The sequence below is a fragment of the Tetrahymena thermophila genome (assembly GCF_000189635.1).
Source record: "Tetrahymena thermophila SB210 genomic scaffold scf_8254654, whole genome shotgun sequence".
NCBI lineage: Eukaryota > Ciliophora > Oligohymenophorea > Hymenostomatida > Tetrahymenidae > Tetrahymena > Tetrahymena thermophila.
This window is the reverse complement of record NW_002476422.1, coordinates 279,390-300,741: the sequence shown is the minus strand read 5'-3', so window position 1 is coordinate 300,741 and position 21,352 is coordinate 279,390. Positions and strand designations below refer to the sequence as shown.

General features: G+C 22.6%; 6 protein-coding genes across 6 annotated transcripts; 1 reads left to right on the top strand and 5 right to left on the bottom strand. All coding sequences in view use genetic code 6, as the record gives it.

Moving 5' to 3' along the window:
• Positions 1 to 212: 212 nt before the first annotated feature.
• TTHERM_00516360 (alpha/beta fold hydrolase) lies at positions 213 to 1,760 on the top strand (the record flags this gene model as incomplete). The annotated part of the gene is made up of 3 exons (XM_001015247.1): positions 213 to 615; positions 894 to 1,077; positions 1,160 to 1,760. 3 exons carry the CDS (start codon positions 213 to 215, stop codon positions 1,758 to 1,760), a joined length of 1,188 nt encoding a protein of 395 aa, XP_001015247.1.
• A 666-nt stretch (positions 1,761 to 2,426) lies between these two features.
• On the bottom strand, positions 2,427 to 4,511 carry TTHERM_00516350 (cytochrome P450 family monooxygenase). Its single transcript, XM_001015246.3, has 6 exons — positions 3,970 to 4,511; positions 3,794 to 3,910; positions 3,644 to 3,729; positions 3,251 to 3,523; positions 2,890 to 3,190; positions 2,427 to 2,803 (listed from the first exon to the last, which is right to left on the bottom strand). Exons 1-6 carry the CDS (start codon positions 4,409 to 4,411, stop codon positions 2,490 to 2,492), a joined length of 1,533 nt encoding a protein of 510 aa, XP_001015246.3. The 5' UTR covers positions 4,412 to 4,511; the 3' UTR covers positions 2,427 to 2,489.
• Positions 4,512 to 6,483: 1,972 nt separating this feature from the next.
• Positions 6,484 to 6,855, bottom strand: TTHERM_00516349 (Ras family protein; the record flags this gene model as incomplete). The annotated part of the gene is made up of 1 exon (XM_001470728.2): positions 6,484 to 6,855. One exon carries the CDS (start codon positions 6,853 to 6,855, stop codon positions 6,484 to 6,486), a length of 372 nt encoding a protein of 123 aa, XP_001470778.2.
• Positions 6,856 to 8,884: 2,029 nt separating this feature from the next.
• On the bottom strand, positions 8,885 to 12,513 carry TTHERM_00516340 (Serine/Threonine kinase domain protein; the record flags this gene model as incomplete). The annotated part of the gene is made up of 7 exons (XM_001015245.3): positions 8,885 to 9,175; positions 9,232 to 9,312; positions 9,364 to 9,496; positions 9,631 to 9,864; positions 10,153 to 10,412; positions 10,561 to 10,990; positions 11,615 to 12,513. The coding sequence occupies 7 exons, from the start codon at positions 12,511 to 12,513 to the stop codon at positions 8,885 to 8,887; spliced, it is 2,328 nt and encodes a 775-aa protein (XP_001015245.2).
• A 2,106-nt stretch (positions 12,514 to 14,619) lies between these two features.
• On the bottom strand, positions 14,620 to 16,814 carry TTHERM_00516330 (transmembrane protein, putative; the record flags this gene model as incomplete). The annotated part of the gene is made up of 3 exons (XM_001015244.2): positions 16,084 to 16,814; positions 15,629 to 15,800; positions 14,620 to 15,294 (listed from the first exon to the last, which is right to left on the bottom strand). The coding sequence occupies exons 1-3, from the start codon at positions 16,686 to 16,688 to the stop codon at positions 14,620 to 14,622; spliced, it is 1,452 nt and encodes a 483-aa protein (XP_001015244.2). The 5' UTR covers positions 16,689 to 16,814.
• A 514-nt stretch (positions 16,815 to 17,328) lies between these two features.
• Positions 17,329 to 20,956, bottom strand: TTHERM_00516320 (hypothetical protein; the record flags this gene model as incomplete). Its single annotated transcript, XM_001015243.2, has 2 exons — positions 17,329 to 20,846; positions 20,923 to 20,956. The coding sequence occupies 2 exons, from the start codon at positions 20,954 to 20,956 to the stop codon at positions 17,329 to 17,331; spliced, it is 3,552 nt and encodes a 1,183-aa protein (XP_001015243.2).
• Between the last annotated feature and the right edge of the window lie 396 nt (positions 20,957 to 21,352).

Here is a 21,352-nt window from a genome sequence, read left to right as displayed (position 1 = left end):
TACAAATATAAATATAATAAATTGCAGAAATTTATGTAATATTCAACCTCTTTGAATTATTCTAGGAATATTCATAGAAATTATTAAGCATCTAATTTATAAAACGAAATTACTTTATATGTGTTGAATAAATAATTAATTAATTTGATAAAAAAATAATCCTCTCAAAATCTTACTTTGGCTAGCTAATCTTTAATTAAATATTTATTGATATGAAAGTAGCAATCCCAAAAAATTATATTCATGGAAGAGATAATAGATCTTAGGAGCAAATATAGATAGAAGGTAAACAAATATCATAGATTTGTTCTTTAAATGAACAACTATTTAAGCCCTTGGTTGAATAAGAATCTTAAAAACAAATCTAAAAATTCAAGAATAATGATTTAGAGATGAAGTTAAGTGGAGGAAGATATTTATACTACACTGATAGAACTTCATTCTTAAGTGAAGAAGATAAATCTAATTCTAAATTACCTATTATTTTGACTGTCCATGGGATACCAGGGACTCTCTAAGATTTCTTAAGCATGCAGTAAAATTTATAATCTCGCTTATCTTGTAGATGGATAAACTTTTCAGTACCAGGCTTAGATGGAAAGGATGAAAGGAGAGGTAAATAAAATTAAATTAATATTATTGCTTCACTTTTAATTAACAGAAAATTGAAATTACAAATATTGAATATATTAATTACTTCTATTCTTATTTCTATTTCAAGGCAATAAGAATATCTCAAAAATAAAGTAATGAAATACATTTAAATGATGATAGATTGATTGATATTAAATTTTGCTAATTTTAAAACCTAAATTATTAGAAACAAACATCAGAAATAATATATTTTTGTTTACTTTATTTAAAAAGAATCTAACTTATAATTCAATAAATAGGAACTTATCAGGGATATTTAGAAGATACATCCCTTTTGATTAAAGATTTTTTAGATGAATTGAAGATAGATAAAGTTATTTTAATTATGCATTCTGCAGGTGGGTTATATGGAAAATATTTTATGTATTAATATCCAGATAGAGTAAGAGCCTCAGTCTAAGCCGCATCAATTGGAATAGAAATGTAAATCAAGTTATTCATTCTCATTTAAAAATTTTAAAACCAATAAAGCAAATTATTTTATTCTCTTTATTATTTAATAAAGGTGGGCTCCTTTGCTTTAGGAAAACCTTTTTTTTAAATAATTTGGGATCGATGTGCTTAAAATCACAAGGGAAGAAGTTGATACGTAGTAATTTAGAGATTAGTTTACTAGGTAAATGGAATAATTAGTAAAATCTTTCGAAAATAAATAAGACAAAAATAATAACTTATGGAAAGCTATTCCTATTTATTAGCATCTTATGCTACTTAAAGCTCAGCTATTGAAAGGAGGATTTGACTAATTCTTTGCTAATATTAAAAATATTGACAAAAGAATTCCAAGATTTTTTGCTTTTTCTCAAAAAGATTCACTTTTAGAAGAAAGGCATATTTAGCAAGAAATCTACCATTCGATTCTTTCACAACAATCTTTTGATTTCAGATTAAAAGAAGATAGTAACTTTGATTAAATTTTCAAGCTAAGAGATAAGTAAAATCTTTTGAACAATTTTATCTTTTCTTATCATGATGCTGGTCACGGAGTTCAGCACGTAAAAGCATTTGACATTTCAATAAAACTGATGATTTTTATAAAGTTGTTAGATCATATGCAAACCTTTAAAAAAACAGAAAACAACACTTTACTAAAACCAAATTTATGAATTATTTTATATAATAAAAATGAGTCAAGGAAAGATAAAAAAAATGCCTATTTTTATTTTTGTATGAAAAATTATAGTTATAAATTTATATTATTAAAGTGTAAAGTTTCTATAGATAACTTCTTTGAAAATTGTTCAAGCCTTTATAGAATAATTATTAAATAAACAGTATTAAATAAGCAATTCTTTAAGCTAATAAAGAAGTCATAAGTTAAAAGCTTGATTTAAATATAGTATTCAAAATCTAAATAAAAAATATTATTTTAATATGTATTTCAAATTTAAGCCAATTTGATAATAATTTATTTATTTGATTGATTGAATAAATTTAAGATGAAGTAATCTAGTTTTAATTATATAAATTTAATTGTATTACTATCTATAAAACATATTATTTAATATATTAATTCAAATAATTTGTGTAAAATGAAATTCAATTAAACTCAAAATATTTAGATATCATAACTGAGACAGATTAATAATAAATAGATATAAAATATTTAGAAGAATTAAGCATTTAATATAATTTGAGAATAATTTAAATGAATTTCGAAAATAAAATGTTATTTTAAAGAGGAATTAGATACAATAAATAGATAATTAAACCAAGATAAAACATACAATAATTCTATAAATAAAATTTTTTAGATTTATTAAAATAGACTTAATTAAATTATATTGAGAAATATATTTATGCCTCATTTATTTAAATTAAATTTTTCAATATATTCATAAGCAAAAAGATATTTTAATTAGATTTTAATCTACAGGTTTATACACAATAGAAGCTGTGGTTTTAAGTGGAACTGAATTGCGAATGCAATTGAATTTTTTAACAAAGTAAATTAAAGATACTTTTACTTCAACTAAACTCATTTATTTTCCAATACAGTTTCTAGGTCCAATAGAGAAGGGAGTAAAGGCATACGAGTTTCCTTACTTTTCTTTTCCATTTAAGAATCTATTCACATCAAATTTATCAGGATTTTCAAACCAGTCAGGATTAAATTAGGTAGGATGCCATAAACTTTAAATAATATCTCCTTTATTTAATTTAAAAATTTTTAGTTAATTAGTTTAGTTTTAAATTAAAATAATTAATATTTATTAATGATAGATTAATCAGTACCTTTTTATATTTCAAAGTTTCCAGACTTAAAGGGTTCAACTACTCTACGGAGAAAAACGCCCATAGAACTTGTATAGTGCCTGAAACATTCATCAATAAATGCTGAAGTATAATTAAGATTTTTTAAATCATCAAATTAGATGTTATCCAAGGTCTCCTATGTTGGAAAGACGGAGTTGATTTCTTATCTTACTTTATCTCCTTCTTCTTTATAGTTAGCCAAACAAAAAATTATCCAAGCTATTATGCATCCAGTGTTGTCTAAAGCTGCAATAAACATAGTTATGCACTATTAGCATATCTAATTAGATATAAATGAAGACATTTATTTTTAAAAAAAGCTTAATATAAAATGGATTACTTATTCTTTTGTTAGATTTGGGTCTTATTTTGTGAGATAATTTCTCACTAATACATCTATAAGGTAGTCTGATTGTACACTAGGTTAACCTTCATAGTATTTTATTTTTTTTTCTATTTATTCCATAGCAATTTAATTTATCCTATCACTCCTAGACAAAAGTTTCTTTTCTTTCGCAGTTAAAAACTTCATTGCCAATTCATCTCCCAAAAAGATTCTCTTTAATTAGAAGAAAATAGAAGTATAGCTGTAAACAATAGTCTGATCTACAATCTTTAATTTTATTTTTGCATTTATATAAATATGTTTTCATTCTTGATGTTAAGATAAATCATATACAAATTATAATATACCTACGAAATAAATAAATAAATGAATCAATTAATCATTTACCTCCTTAAGCTCTTCAGATATATTCTTACCATCTATTTGGTGATCACCAAAATCTGGTCCAAAGAAAACCCTAATACCTATTTCGCCTTTAATTTTAGTAAAAAAAAGTTGAGAATCAACTGAAACTAAAATGTTAATTAAAGTAATTACCTGAATGCTTCATCATTTCATCAAATAAAGGGAAGTAATCCTTTCCTACATATTTGCTGAGACTGTCAATTGTTTCTTTAGTTACTTATGCAATAACTTAAAACCTCGATTTTAAACCTTTTTGAACATAATGAGAGTTAATAAATTAAATTTTTGACTGAAAAAATAGTATTTACTATCGAAATGGAAGGAATCTGATATCATTTTGCGCTATTTCTTCCACTGTTCTCCTTCTGAAAAGATTATTCCATTTTTAAGTATTTTATAGTTAAATATTGGTGCAAGTTTCACACTTTTTTAATAGTTATCAATTAAAAATGATTTGTTCATGTCTGGGTCTACACTTGTAATTAAAACTCCAAAGCCCAAACTGCATGCCACTGCTTTTAATTTAGGGTTTTTAGCCATTTCTAACTTCAATAGCTTCATTGGATCTCCATGGATTTTTTCGCTCTTTTTTAAGTAGGCATGTATTCCAATAATAGGTTCGAATTTAATCAAGATCTCTTTACCATGCTTTATTTTGAGCATCAGTAACTTATAGAGTGGCCTTAAAAATGTTAAATAAAAAAGAACACCAATCAGTAAAATTACTGTATAGAACAGTTCAGTTAGCATTTAAATAAAAAATTATTTTTAAGAATGGATTTTGCTTAGAATATTTGGTTCTTATTCTTATATAGAAAGCAAAAGTTTTATTTGGTTTATTTGCTTATTTATTTAATTATAATAAAATCAGATTATGTTTGAAATTGGCTATAACTTTTTGTTTACTGATTTTAAGATGCTGGTTACTCATTAATTTAGTTAATTGCGTTGATATTAAATTTTTTATTTGTAATAATAGTTTTAAAATTACGTATTCTTAACTTATTTCTGTAAAAAATTTTAATAGGTCACTTTTGCTATTTCTTATTTTGTAAATTTAGGATTAATTCACAAGGTTTTAACAACATTTACACTACTTAATTACAAAAATTAATTAATTATATTATAATTTACTTTATTTAATTCTGTGGCGAATAAATAAATAATCTATCTCTTTTTGTCTGCTTAGATTTAAAAAGTAACTCAAACCTAAATCTGGTTTAAAAAAATTTTTTATTTAAACTAAAATTAAATATTTAAAATAAACATTTTGAGATTAAGAAAATTCTAAATAAAAATAAAATTAATTTTAATTGCAAAATTCTTTAGCTATCTTCAAATTTTAATAAGATTATTATTGTTATAAATAAAATTAATTATAAATATTTGTGTTTGTTTATTGCTATTTTTAGCTTTATTTACTTCTGAAATAGATATTTTTGAAAGAAAGCTAATCAATCTCACACATTTATTCCTGAAGAAAATTTATTTAATTTAGTAATATTAAAAGAAACTTAAATTGATCTTGCAAACAATATTCAAGTTATTATAACTAATATAATATTTAATTTGAAATAATTTTTTTATAGTAAGTGTCTTAATTTAAATACTACTTCAATTGTTTATACAAAACATTCTTTTTGATTTTTAATTAAAAATTTATTTTGTGGTTAAGAATTTTTAAATTACTCATTTGATTGAAAATTTAAGAATTAAATTCATCTCCAATCTGATATAGCTATATTTATTTGAAATAGTTAAAACTTTTAATCTTAAAATGATAATAATTTGCTCTTGATATTTATTGGATTTGAACTAATTTAGAATAAATTAAAAATTAATAAAATTAACAAAGATTTTAAGTTTAAAAATAGCAACTGTTTATGAAAAAATAATTTTAAACCAATTTTAATTAATATTGCTAACTATCTAAAAAATTTTGATGGATATTATTTTATTATATATAAATGATCTTTACATCATAAATAAGCAACTTTATATATTATTAATAAATGGAGGTGAAATATAACCAACCAACCTGCTTTTTTAAAAAAATATATTTTTTTTTAAAAAATTGATTTTAAAAATTGGGTGTAAAAAAATTGATCGCCAGACCTCACTTTTCCTCTTATATAAGCTGAATCAAAAAAAATATCTTAAATATTAAAAAAATTTTTGAAAAATGTTCCTTACATTAATTAAGTGTTTAAAAAAAAAATTTATAAAATTTAGTTGGATAAGACAAGCTTAAAAATTTCGTATATTTTTGAGAAGAATAAATTAAAGTGATAAAAAATAAAGTAAATTATTAAAATTTAAATATTATCAATGTGGCATAACAAAATAATAAATTAATTGAATAAAATACCTTGATATTTACTAAAAATAATTATTTGAAATTATTAAAAAAATTAAAATAAATGAGACAAACTGTCTATCTAACTAAGATAAATGGAAAATATTTGAAGGGAACAATACAGAGTGAGAAAATTAAAATAATTAGCTAAAATTAAATGCTTCCAGATGAAATCTAATACAATAGTAATTAAATTTAATATACATACCTAAAAAATTTACTTATAAAATATTAGAAATTTAAAAACAAATCTGCACATTTATAACTTACGTACTTTTGTTTAAGCAATCTGTAAAATAGATATATAAGTTTTATGTGATTAATTAAGTAAGTAAGTGTATGTCAGATTCAAACCTTCATTTGAAGAAATTGAAAGATCTTTCTTTCTACTTCTCTAAAATATAATTCTTAAACTAAATAATTTTAGACAAACAAGATTTACTTTTGCATTTGAATATTTATTTAGTCAAAAGAAATTGTTTGTTTTTTTGTTTGTTAATTATTGAGATTCAGCAATAGCATGGTGTATTTTAGTTTTTACTTTTTTTATTATCTGAAATATTTATTTGTTCAAAACTATTTTCCTTATTTAATAATATAATTTATTAAGCTATACATCTAAAGGCTCAAGGGATATTGCTATCAATTTATATTTACCTACAAGAGAGTATCTATTTTTGTATGGTATTGTTTATACTTCAAAAAAAGGAACTCGGTATTTAAAAGCTAGTTCTTCGCCTTGTTAAATAGATATAACTCTTTTATCTACCAAACCAATTTTGTTGGCTACAATAATTGTTTATAGTCCTTTTTCTCCTTATTACTATATATCTTACATAATAGATTCTATTTTCCTAAAAGAATCAAAATCACTCACGTTATATACTAATATAATACCGTCTGCTCTTCCATAATAATATTTAGGTATTACAAATCTACAATACCAATAGAAAAGATTCAGTTTTACTTAACACCCATCTATTTATTCATTTTTCTAAATAAATCAATTTTTAAATCATAACCTAAAAGCTACTTTTAAATGTAATCCTCAATTAAAGAAAGATTCGCTTCTCTATTATATCCTAAAATCATTATATCTAATTTTCTAGGTTAAATTTATCCATACATTTTGAAAGTAATAAGAACTCAATTAGAAATTTTTTTAAAAATTTTAAATAAATTTATTATATAAATTGATGATGATGATGATATTAGAATTTCAAAAGAAAGCAAATATGATAATAGATACCACTTCTATTTTTTATTTATTTTTAAGGCTCCTATATTTATTAGCTGTAAAATTAATATTTATTATTTGAATTTTTTTTACAAATTAGTTTTTGATTTAGATTGAGATCAAATAATCTTTTTTCAATTTTTATACTTTATTATTATTTCCCAATTTAATAATTAATTTCTTTTCTAATCAGTTTTGAAAAATCTGATAATATTTGATTTTTATATTCTTTGAATTTATTAAGTCTATTTTATTTATATTAGATTAAAACTTTCTATTTCAAAAAATCCTAATGAATTTCATCTCAATTCTCTTTTGAAAAAAACTAATTTTTTATTAAATCTCTTTTTTTAATTATTTATTTATAAATAAAATATATTTTTTTCATTATTTTGTGATTAAATAAATTTATTTTTTAACTAAAACAGAAATATTTTCAATTATTTATTAATATTTGTTTTTTCTGTTAAAATTTTTTCTATTATTTTAAGTATTCAAATTCTTAAAGTAAGTTTAATGAAATTTTATTAAAATTCCATTATTGAAGAAAAAGTTACTGGATAAAATTAGATATTTTGATATTTAAATTAAATTTTGATTATTAAATGTTAAAACTAATTTATTAACTAAATTTTATTTTTTTATATTAAACTATTAAAACTATTATTGTTATTTTAATAATTGTATTTTTTTGCCTCTTCAAAATAAATTTAATATAATTAAAAAATGTATCGTTTTTGATTTAATAGATAATATTCTCTTCCAGTTTACTTATGTTTGAAACATATAAATTAAATAAATTAATTTATGACATAATCGAGAAAAAGAGATAAGCTAACACAATTTTATGCAGACACTTCAATAAAAGTATTAGAATAATTTTTAATTAATTTAAATTATTAAGTTATTTTTAAATTTTAAATGATTTTCAATAAAAACAAATTTATAAAATTTATATTCATGAAATACAATAATTATTTATTACTTTCTTTCTTTCTTGCTTGAAAAGGCAAGACTAAAATTTTTAAGGAAAAATTTTTTATTTTAATTAAATTTTTAATAAATTAATACATTTTTCTACTTGATTGGTTATTTTTTGCTTATTTAGCTTTCCTGATTTGAGGAAGACAAACGCAGACAGTGGTGGTATAGAAAATAAAAAATACAAAAATTATTAAGTAAAGATTTACATAATAATGAATTATAAGTTATAATAGTAGATTTATTATATATTATTTATTTATTATTTTTTTATTTTTTATTATAATTTAAGTAATTTTATTAAAATATAGTCTAAGTAAATTAAATTTAATATTAATTATTTGATAAGTCATGTATGTTTTCTTTATTTTTTTGTTTCTTTCTTTCTAAGTTTTTTTCATGTTTTTTGAGAATATATGTATTTACTCATTTGTTATTATTAAGAGCCGAAAATAAATAATTTATTATTGAAGTGATTTTTTTTGTATTATGTTGTATTAATCTATTTGCATTCATTTGATTTGAATGATTTAGTTGTTATATTAAAAGATTTATTGTTTGAATTTTATTATATTTTTATTTATTTGATTCAAAAATTTGAGAGGATGGATGGATGAATGGGTGTTATTGCAAATTTAAATGCATATCTTCAACTTATGTAAGACCATTTATCTATTTTGCCAATATTTTATTAGCTTGAATGACTGGCTTGATTTTGTTTATTGCTGTGAGATTTTTAATCAGATTATTTAGGTCTGTTATCAAAATTTATGTTTGTCAAGGTTGGCTTTGTATCTACTTTAGGAACATCAAAAGACGGAGCCTTTACTTTTCCTGTATAAATATCATTCCAACAAATATTTTTAAAGAATTAATGCTCTTTTATCTCTTCAGAATCTCTTTTTGAACCGAGTCTTTCTTTTGGGTTTCTATTAAGTAACTGTTTTTAATTTTTAACAATTATTTAACTATGAAATTTTAAGATAAAATATTTACTTGTTTAATTAAATCCTTAGCATCAGCTGACATAGATCTAGGAATTTTTAATGGTCCTCTCCTTATATTGTCATATAGAATCTTAATAGAAATATAATATTAGTATTTATATCAAAATTTAATTCATTTTACTTCTTTATTGTTATCATAATAAGGTGGAATACCAACAAGTAATTCATAAAGGAAAGTTCCCAGTAAATACCAGTCAACAGTTCTAGAGTGAGGTCTTTTAGCAAGGACTTCGGGTGCCAAATAAGCTACACTCCTATTAATTTTAATAATAAATTAAATAAAACTTTCAAAAATCCATCTTTAATCAAATTTAAAGAATAAAATGGCTTTTTAAATTATTAAAGATTTTCTTCATAAAAATTAAATTAAGATTAAAATATTATTTACCCACAAAATGATTTAGTGAAAGTATTTTCTTTTATTCCTTCTTTTGAAAGTCCAAAATCAGTTAATTTTGCATTTCCTAAGTGATCTAAAACTACGTTATCAGGTTTTAAATCTCTGAAAATAATATCTTATTTATGTAATTCTTCAAGAGCCAGAACAATTTAAGCTGTGTATATCCTTGCTTCATCCTCTGGTAATTTATTTCTTTTATTCAGATAATTTCCCATATCACCACTATATTATTAAAAAATATGTTAATTTTCAAAATTATTCAAGAACTCATAAACATAATTAATAAAATTATTTTGAATTTAAAAAGGAAGTTAATTACCCAAAAAAATTAATCTAATTATTTGGTAAAATTTTTGTTTTTAATAAACTGATTAAAATTTATTTTTTAAAAAAAATGATTTTACCATTTAATTCCAAGATTTTATTAAATGTTTATTTGATCAGTTATATTAAAAATTCAAACAAAAAAAAAATGCATCTAAAAAATAAATAAAAAGTTGTAAATTTTACCCTTCAGCATACTCCATGACCATAAAAAGGTACCAATCATTTTAGAATGCATAATGAAGTTTGATAATAAACGGATGATTAAATAAACTTAATGCTTTCTTTTCTGTTTAGACATATCTTTATAAGTTTTTTTAGACAACTTACTGCTTGTTTTAGATCTTCATAGCAAATAATTTTTTTTCTCTTTCTACCAAATATACTTCACCAAAAGAACCCTATCCTAGTTTACTAATAAATCTAAAATCTTTCCAAGAAAGTTCCTATTCAATTTAAAAAATTGATTTTAAATATTTTTGTTTTAATTTATAAATTTCATAAAATTAAAGAATGATTGATAAAGCCAATTTTTTATTGTTTAGAGAAAAATTTTAAAAATTAAATTTAAATTAACAAATTTAAAATAAATACCTTAAGAAGCCTTTGCTTGTCTTCAATAATTTATATTTTTCTTTATTCTTAACACTTTTGAGCTGTTTAAGTCATTACAAGAAGTTTTGCTACGTGATCAGCCCTATTGTTTCTTTTGACTAAGCCACCTACTGAGAGTCTGGCATAATCCTCTTAAGAATCAGTGGCTGAATAATTTTAGAAAATTTATCTCATTTCTTGAGAAATGCTCAATTGGAAGGGAGATAAATTTTTATGATTTTTAAGTGAAAAATTAGCTTTGTTTTAAATTAAGAATTCAACAATTTGAATTTGGTCATTTTCAGAGGCAAGGTGAAGAGCAGTATTAAAATCTTTATCCTATATATCAATTAATTTTTTGCCTCCTTTTTCAACTAATTGCTAAGTACACAACAAACTACCTCTAATAACAGCTGAATGTAAAGGAGTTCTATTTAATTATGAAAATAATTTATTTTTAAAATACAAATAGAGCTAATTTAATAAAATTTTAAAAAGTTTAAATGTTGAAAAATATTTTTTTTCATTTCAATTAAAGTTTTACTTTTAATTTAAATGCTTGCTTAAAATTTTGATTTAGTTTTTAAAAAATTAGCAAAATTAATCAGTTTCTGGGGATTTAAATTCTTATATAAGAGAAATTAGTATTTTGCATCTATTTTATTATTTGAGCAAGAAAGAATGATTAAAAGAATAAATTAATGAATGAATGAGCAATAATAAAATTTAATAAAATAGAGTCTTAGTACTATAATTTTTAAATTTTACTGCTCAAATAATAGGATTAACTCTAATTGTGCTGAACTAGCTTAATATTTTCAAACATAAATATTTCTGTTTACTGGTACAAAGCAATTAAATAATTTGTAACCTAAATAGAAAATTCTAAACAGTAGTAAGCTAAATTTTAAAACTTAAATCAAGATTGCTAATTTTTTTAATAAAGTTACAGTATTTTAAATTTTTTATTAGCAATTATTCATTTTTCAACAATAATACTGAACTATTAAAAATGAGTTCTATACTACAATATTTTTAAAAATAAATCACTGACCTTTGCATTGAGCTTTATGAAAAGGGATCTGCACCTTATTGCAGTAAAAATTCCACTATTTCGTGATTGCCACTTGATGCAGCGAAATGCAAAGCTGTCCAATTATCTATGCTTTTAAAATTGACTTATGTAGGTATTGGCTACTTATCAGAGAGTAGTATTTGAAGTTTTTATAAGTCACCGTTTTCACAATAATCAAGAAGCAATAGGTTGTTTTTCTTTACTTTATTCCAAAATTACTTCCAATTTTACTCAGAAGGCAAAATGCTCACTTCTGAGCAATTAAACTGATTAGAATCATGAGTCTGAGAAGCAGTTGTTTTCATTACTAATGAAGAGTAAGAGAATTTTGAATCTATTTCACTACTTCTAGAGTCAAATTCTTCTCCTGTATCTAGATTTCTTACTATATAAATGCGAGGATCTTCTTATCCTTGCTTTGCATTTTGCTTTCTAATTTTTTTAGCATCCCTGAAGTAATCATCTTCAAGACTGTCAATTTATTTCATAGAAACAGAATTGCAATTTAGTTGAGTATTTGATACATATGTATGGACATTAGGACTCTCATCTTCCTAATCGCTACCACCAGATTCATAAAATTTTTTCACTTGAGATTAACCCTGATTTGCTTCATCTTCTTCATCTACCTCTTCAATTTTGCTAAATCCAGCAGGAAATTTATTATAAAGTTGTTTGTTATCTAAAGAAAAATTATCGCATTATTGCAATTAATACTCTTCGCAGTCTGATATCTTCCTGCGCAATGTAATCACATTCTCGTTAGAATCTTTCTACTCTGATTTTTAAGATATTTTTTTTTTGCCTGATAAAGTTGGCGACGATCCTGCATCGCTGCCAAATATTGTAGGCGAATCTGGAACTTCAATATCAGCCATATGTAATAATTTGTATAAAAAATGTATTTTTCAGGTGTGAGAGTTGATTGAAACTGCAGCTTTAGCTGGTTTATTTGAAATCTTTGTGAATGTTTTTTAAGTTTTTGTTGGTATTTTATCTATTAACACAAAAAGGACTCGCAATCTTACTCTGATAATTGATTAAAATTGATAAATTACAAGAGTTTGTCTTTAAATTTTGTAATAATGAATTAATAGTGATTTAATTTAGATTTATAGTAATCAATTATATTAACTTAATTTAGAAAATACTAATCAAACCAAATTGATTTTTGTTTGTTTTTCTTTTTCTTATTACTTTTTTTGTAAGATTAATTAATTTTTATGGTATCGCCATTCAAAAATACGCTTGCTTGTTTTTTTTGATTGTTATTAAATACCCTGCTTTTCAAACTGATTGAATGATGGTTTTATTAGATATATGTACTTATTTTGATTATTTGGATTAATTCTTTGTAAATTCATTACCAAAATATGTATTTTGTAAAAGATTTGTTTGCTTATGCATGAAAAAATATATATGTTAATTACAAATGCAATTATCCAACTTATTTTTTTACATCAAATGCACTTTCTTTGATACAATTTCTTATAAGAAAGACTTAAATAAAAATACATAATATTAAATGCCAAAGCTAAATTCTTTTCCTTTTTTGCATGCAAATATCCCATAAATTAGAAGACCATATTTCTTTTATTAAACTTTAAAAATTTGATTTGTTTATATGTGACAAATCCAAGCTAACTCGTAAACAATTCCCCTTAAAAATCAATTAATTGTATTTCTAAACCATATAACTTATATTCCAAATGACGATTCCTATCTTATAGTACGCATTTATAGTATTTAGAAGTATTAGCATTAATTCCTCCTTCATTTATAGTAGAATTCAACAAACTCTCCTCATTTTACTTTATTTTTTCATTTAAGCATATATTAAAATAGTGTAGCCACCTTTTATACATACAATTTAGTTAATTTAAGCTTATCCTTAATGTAATTTAATTACTCGCGAATCCATAGCTTTACTTTTTTAATATTATTAAAAAATTTATTTCATTCATTCTTAATTTAAATAAAAAAACATAAATAGCTATTAATATCTTTTCTATCAATCAAATATAATACGTAGACACATACATACATAGATACAATCCATAACCTAATTTTTTTGAATTCTTTCAAATTTTATTCATTTTTTAAACAAAATTCAATTTATCTTCTTTATTTCAACCATAGTTAGATTGTTTAAATTTTGCTTTTATTACTTAATAATTTAATAAATTTATTTGCAATAGTAAGTTCCTCACCAATTTTGAATTATGAATTTTTTTGCTTTCATTAGAAAGCTTTTTAGTAATTCAGTAATTTGAATAATTTAAATAAATAATTAAAATATTAAAATTTATTGTTAATTAATTAAAAATTTAAAACATGAGAACTATATGATAGAATATTAAATTTATTTTAAAAATAGTATTTTCAAATTGATTTAATAAAAGGATACTATTTAAGAATAAATTAAAATTCGCAAATTTAATTAAGGTTTATTTTTTTAGTTTAGAGATTGACTTAGAAGAGAAAAAACTCTAAATTAATTTATTTTTAATGTAAAATAAATAGAAGTTTTCTAGCAAAGATATTTACTCTTTGATTATGGATTTATTTTTAACTTTACAAGTCTTATACAAAAATATTACAATCAAAAAGTAATAATTATAGATAGATATTCTTATATAAATTTTGAGTATTTAGTTCAAGTTAAGCAGGCAATAGAAAAAGTTTCTTAAAGTTAATAAAAGCTTTATAAAAATAAATAAAAGAATTAAAATGTTCATTATCTATTATACACTTTTTTTATAAATGGCTTGTAAAAAATATTAAATAATTATCAATAAACGAATAAAGAAGTATAAACGAGTTTATGACAGTTAAAAAACGATACTAAAATAAATAAAACTTAATTGTTTTTGAAACAAAATAAAATTTTCAATAAATAATTAATATTTGCATGATATTTAAATGAATTTGGTAATATTTTCTAAAGAAGTAAAGAATTATATTTAATTTATTTTTAATCACCATCAAATGTAACCATAAAATTCTTCATTTTCCTCCTCTTAATTTATTTAATTAAAAATTTAGCTTTCTTACTGAAAATGAATATTGACTTGCTTGTAGTCAGTCTCTTAATTAACTTGAATATCTTAAAAATTTGATTTATCATAATTATCAGGCTCATCATTAATATAGGAATCAACTGGACTGTTATTAAATTTGTCAGTAAGCTTTGAATTTTCATCAATAAATGATTGCTTTATGTTTTATTACTCAGTGACAATTGACAAGCTAATGAAAAATTCATATAATTTTTAATTATTTTAAACACATTTTGTTTGTAATAGACAGTGCACAAAAGAAAGCAAAAAAGGATAACTTTATATTACATTTTATTTCTTCACAAGCACTGAAAATATAAAGTGGATAACAGTAAACAGTAAAAACACCAAAAAGAAAATTAATTCTAGACCTATTTTTCTTTCTATTTGTATAAGCTCCTCTTTTATATTCATACCACACGTTTTATTGATTGTTATCTTTATATCATCAAAGTGGATTAATGGAACTAAAAGTTAAAATTCTGTCTCCCCTTCCTACAAACAATCCAAATTTAACAATATATTATCTTCTTCTTTTATAGATTGGTCAAAATTTCCTTTTCTACTTATCGATCCACCCCTACTTAAGTTTCCTTCTATCTATTAATATATTATTATTATTATTATTAAATTTCGTTAGATCGTTTTCATATCTAATTAATTAAATAATGTCAAAATTTATAAAAAATATTTTGAGTTTTATTTAAATTTTTAATATCAATTGATAACATCAATTTATAACAATATTTTGCTTAGAAAAAAAATATCATCTGAAAAATTCAACAAAAATTGAAAATAATATCTTATTTATTTAATATTATTTTTATTGTTAGTTATTTTTCTGATTAATTAGAATCGACTTTCAATTGCTGTTCAAAGAGATCAAATCAAAAAAACAAATTCTTTTAATGAAATAATTGGATTTTTATATTACTTTTATATTGATTTCCTATTCATTGAAGAAAATCTAAGGTCTTTAAATAATTTCTTCATTAATTTACATAACCATATTCTTTAGCACAGTCAAATCACTTTTTTATTCACTTTCATTTTCTTATTATAACTCTTCATTCTATGAATCTTACTAATCTTCTCCTTACAAATATCTGTACATATGACCATTTAAAAAAATATATTACATTAAACATAAAAATATCTGTTTTATAATCATTTTTTCTAATATGTAATTCAATTTTATGAAATTAATTTTAATAAATCATTTTTTTGATATATTATATAAAAGTAAATTGAGACATCTATGAACATATATACTACCAAATAAAAAAATACTTTTGGCTGCGCTTTGATGTTATATCAAAAATATACAATTTTGTTGGAAGAAAATATAGTGAATATTTATGCTGAAGAAAGAAAGAAATAATTATTTACACTATAAATTTAGGTTTACCAACAGATTTTTCTAGTTAAATTGGATCAGTGGATATACTAACACCGTTTTACACCAAAGATATTTTTTATCCTTCATCGTTTATTTACAAGTCAATATTTAGCCCATTTCGAGGGATTTTAGTTTCTGTGCATATTTTCTTCCAATAAATCTACCATTTGTTCAAAGAATCCACTTTATCTTATAGCTATAATTAATAATTAATCAAATATTTATTGGAGGGACATTCATATTTTATCTAAACAGTATATAAACAGCTACTTCTACTTGAATATTTCATTTCTTATAACTAAATTGCTGATTTATCTTAATCTTCGTTTGATATAAAATTCAATTAATATGATTCTTTAAACTTTTCCATGTCGCATAAATCACTTTCGATGTAAAAATATTCTAAATCTTAGGCATAATTTGTTAAATGAGGATCAATACTAAATTTTCGATACTTTTCAGTGTTTACAATGTCTGAAGAGCTGTGTGATGAACTTTCCTTTATTTGAATAAATGCATTTATAAAACTGCTTAGACAACAAAGCAGTACTAGTTTTTTATATATTATTTTACTCCTATTTACTTTTCCTATCATTTTATATTATTTAATTGAAAAATTTTTCAGTAAAGTCCTATTACTAATTATCTTAAAACGTATACAATTTATATACTAATTAAATTTTATAGCAAATAATTATAAAACGTATGTATATTATATGCTTATCAACGAACTCCTTAAATATTAATACAGCTGTATGAAAAAAGTTCATCTCATTTTAATAAAAATGTCAAATTTAAATGTCTTCTTTTTGTCTTCAAATTTATTTTCTATTCAATATATAAAACTTATTTCACCATAAAACTTTATTGCTTATAATTAATTTTACTTTAACATACTTAAAATAATCCAGAATGATAAAGAAAGGGAATAATAACTATAAAAAAAATAGAAATAAAATCCATTGATTTTTAAAAATTAAAACAAAATTATTATTGTAGATTTTCATGATTTCATAAACACCCTCAATTTTTTATTGATTTATATTAATATTTATTTTTATAAATTAAAATTTTTTAAATGAATAAATTACTAACTTACAAATATGGAATATGATATATAGAAATTATTTAAATATAGTATTCCAAAATTATTTATATATAATTATATGGGTAAAATTTATAAATTTCTTTAAACTCTTAACAAAATTTGTATATATTTGCAAATAGATTTAAAATCATTTCTTAAATGTTGTCATAACAGCAAAACCAGTGGGAGAAGAATTTCTTTTGGAATGGTCTATGTAATCACTCAAATCTTCATAGTTTAGTGGTGTGAAATATGAGGGCTTGAAATTAAAAGTACTATTTTAACTTGGCTAGATTTGCACTTCTTTAATATCTAAATTATTTTTGTTATTGCTTTATCTAATAAGAGAGCTGTTTGATATATTTAGTTATTAACTTTTTGCCTTTTCATTTCCTCTTAAGTTAATGCTGCTAGTTAAGTTTGTTTACACAGTAGGTATTTTTGAGAGATTTAAGGATTCCTTTATATCAATTTTAGTTAAAGATGTTGTATTGCTATCTTTTGTGAGTGTTTAGTATTATTTGTTTTAATTTTTATTTGAGTAGTCGTTGTTGGTTGGAGAGCAGTCATCCAATTAAATTGGTGTTTATAAAAATTATTATACCATGTTTGACTGTGTTTATTTATATTAGCTCTTTGATCTTTATGTTATAAGGTTGTTTTATTTTCTTTCAAGAGAATGATCTCTTGACCTTTCTTTTTCTTAGATTAGTTATAGTTTTTCATTTGTTTTAGTTATTGAATTTTCCTGCTGATTGGCTGCTAATTGGATTTGGCGAGTTAGCGTCGATTTAGAAGGGGTAATTAAATTAAAGCTTCTTTCCAAATTACTTTTTTCGTTAAGTTTATAATTACCTGATATCTTGTTAATTATGTTGGACTTTTCATTTATAAAATTATAACTTTATGTGTTTGAAGCACTGGCCAATAGATCTGATTTTCTATTTTCAGTGTCTCTTTAATTATTTGATTTTCTATTTGTAAATTCATGTGAGATTATTGTATGATTATTTCCGTTTGATAAGTCAGCACTGATATTACTTTAATGAGGTTTATTAATGCTCTTTGAAACATTCTTATTTTTTGTTTCAGTTTTAAAAGTGGGGGATAAAGGTTAGTACTTGGTTTATTTATTTTAGTAATCTAAGTAGTATTTTTGAGAAGGAGATTTTGCTATATTGTTTTGATCACAGTGAGAATCATCTATTTAATTTTGACTGATTCCAATTTCTGTTTTAGAAATCGTTGTCTGAATTGAATTTATTGACTGGAAATTGCCTAAAAAATAACTAGAACTATTTTTGTTAGATTGAGCGTTAGATTGTGTTTGATTGTTTTATTTTGAGTCTTAGACCTTAGCCTTTAAGATTTAATTGATTGAGTTAGAATTTGTATTTATTTTTTACAAAGGAGTAGAAATTTATGTCTTGCAGTTATTTGTTGCGTTTGTTGTTGTTGTAGTTACAGAATTATTATCACTTACAGCATGCTTATTGCTTTAATCACCTTTCTAATTGTTATTGGAATCTATATTATTATTATCTTACACATTGTTTCTAGATGTTAGGCTGCCTCTTTGAGGATTTTGTAAATTATTGATTATAATATTTTAGTTTATAGAATGTATTTTTTTTACTTCTTAATATCTTGTTGAAGGTGAAACAGCTTTAGCACTCGTAAAACCACTACCTCTGATCGCTTTATTTCTTGTTTCAAGAGCTTATTTAAATAAAGCAATATTTTCTTTTGACTTCGAATTTATTCCTATTTCTTATGATTCCTAAAACAACTTTTTAGAACATTCCGAAACGTAATTCAACTATTATTGGCTTCTTGAAGTATAAAGAGTTGGAGATATATTTTTATTTGGTAATTTGCTTACTGCATTAGAATTAAATTAGTTTCTCTTACTACTTTAAGCCTTTTTTTAAGTTTGTTAATTTGAATTAAAGCAATTGTCATTTTAATTATCACTAATCAATTTGCTAGCGATATCTTCAGATGGATACTTGGAAAAATTAGCTTTTTAATTTATTTGCTTGAGATTTTTGTTTTTATTGACACTCCCACTAACACCACTAGGTTTTGTGCAATTAGTCTAACTTGTGTCTTGCTAGACTTAAGAGCTGCTTTGCTATGACAAAGATAAAACACTGAAAACTTTCTGTGGTTTCTAGGAGGTTATTTAGCTTGAAGCAGGCTTTGAATTATTTTATTCACTTTTAATTGCTAAATCTAACTTGTGATTTGTTAAATCGTTACTTCTATGAATTGAAGAACTTAGAGAGTTATTATCTGTTTCTGGGCATATTCCACTGCTGCTTCTCTAATCCTTTCTGTATTGTTCACTTTCCATTGCTAAATTTAAGTGCTTTAAGGAATCTGAAGTTGGGGTGGCATTGCTAAAATAATTATTATAATTAGAATTTGAAAATCCACTGCTTTGATTTGAAAGCTTTTTGTTACTAATGCCTTTTGACTAATTCTTTTTTCCTTTGATTTCTTGTTCCTCCCTCAAAATACTTTATTCAAGAATCTCAAACTCAGAAACTCTTAAATCGTTTTTCTCAGTTGGCTAATTTTTTTACATGCCTTATTTATTATCAATATCCTTACTATTATAACTAATTTATTTTCCATGTTAGTTAGAATCTTTAGTGGTCTGATTGTTACTCTCTGTCTTGCTTTACTTTTTGACTTCTTCAAACTCAAAAAATTGAGATTCCTAAAAATCAGAAAATTTCTTGGAATGATTGCTGGAAAGCACATTTATATTTTTTTTATCAAATTTTTAATCTATCTTATTAAACTCAATTTTTGTTTACAGCTTTTTATCGTAGCCATCAAGAGAAAAATCATTCTTATTATTACTCAAAATAGCTAGGTTTTTTGAATTAGGAGAGCTTATTTAAGATTATTGCTTTTAACCCTAAAAAATGTATTGATCATTATAGCTAAGTCTTTGCTGAATATGCTTATTGCCTCTAGCACTGTTCTTTCCTGCAATAAAATCATAATTGTCATCGTTAAAATTTGGTATCTATTATATTCCTAAGATTTCTTATTAACCTTTATTCAATTTATCTTATTTGGAATTAATTAACTTCCTACTTGAACTGCTACCATTTCTTTCTTTTTTTTCTTATTCAAGCTGAAGCTTGATTATCTTTACATTTTATTTAGAATTGCTTACACCCTACTTTTCGGCCTTTTTTTTTTAAGCAGAAGAAGTAGAAAGATTGCTTTTACTCCTGTTTTTGATATTATTAAAGCCAGATTAAATTTCTTCTTCTTATTTTTGTTACGCTATTAATGAGAATCTTTACTATTTAGATTGTTCATATGTTTAATTTTTTTTGAAAGAAATGAATTTGCCATTTTCTTATTAAGTAGGAGATTAACTTCTTGATTACGACCTATTGTTATTACTCTACTAATTTAAAATTGTATTGATGTTGCTTGTTCTATTCAGGTCTATTTTCCTTAATTGCGTGGTCTACTATCTATAATTTGCTGGTTAAATATTGTATTTATCCTAACCTAACTCTTCAGTGTATTATTTTCTACTATTTTGATCACTTAAAATCTAATTTTATTTATCAATATTTCCATATTCTCCTATCTTGCTTTATTTGCTGTTGCTATTACCTTCAAACTAGTAGCTATCTATTTTAATATATTTGAGTTGTTAATAATATAATTTAGAATAAAATATAAGCATTGTATTGATAAAATAACCTACTTTTATGGCTTGAGCTGCTTAAAAGTGTTTTCATACAATTTATAATGGTTGAAGAATCTAAAGAATAACTTGTTGAATATTCAAGTGAGTGAATGAATGAATAATAAACTTCAAGTGACTTTTTAAAATTATTATAAAAAGTTAACTGTATTTATTAATAGAAGTTTGTGAATCTATCTATCTATATTTTATGAATGAATGTAAATATCTCCTTATAATAATAACTAATCAATCAATTCTCTAAAGTAAGTAATTTAATTAATTAATTTTTAGTTTTAATTAAATTATTGATGAAATTCATTTAAAACTATAATTCCATTTGTCCAATCTTTCGTCATGCACACAGAGAAAAACCTTCATAAAACTTTCTTTATACTTTAAAAAATACAATAAAGTTCATTTCTTCTTCTTTATATTCTTCAATAACAAT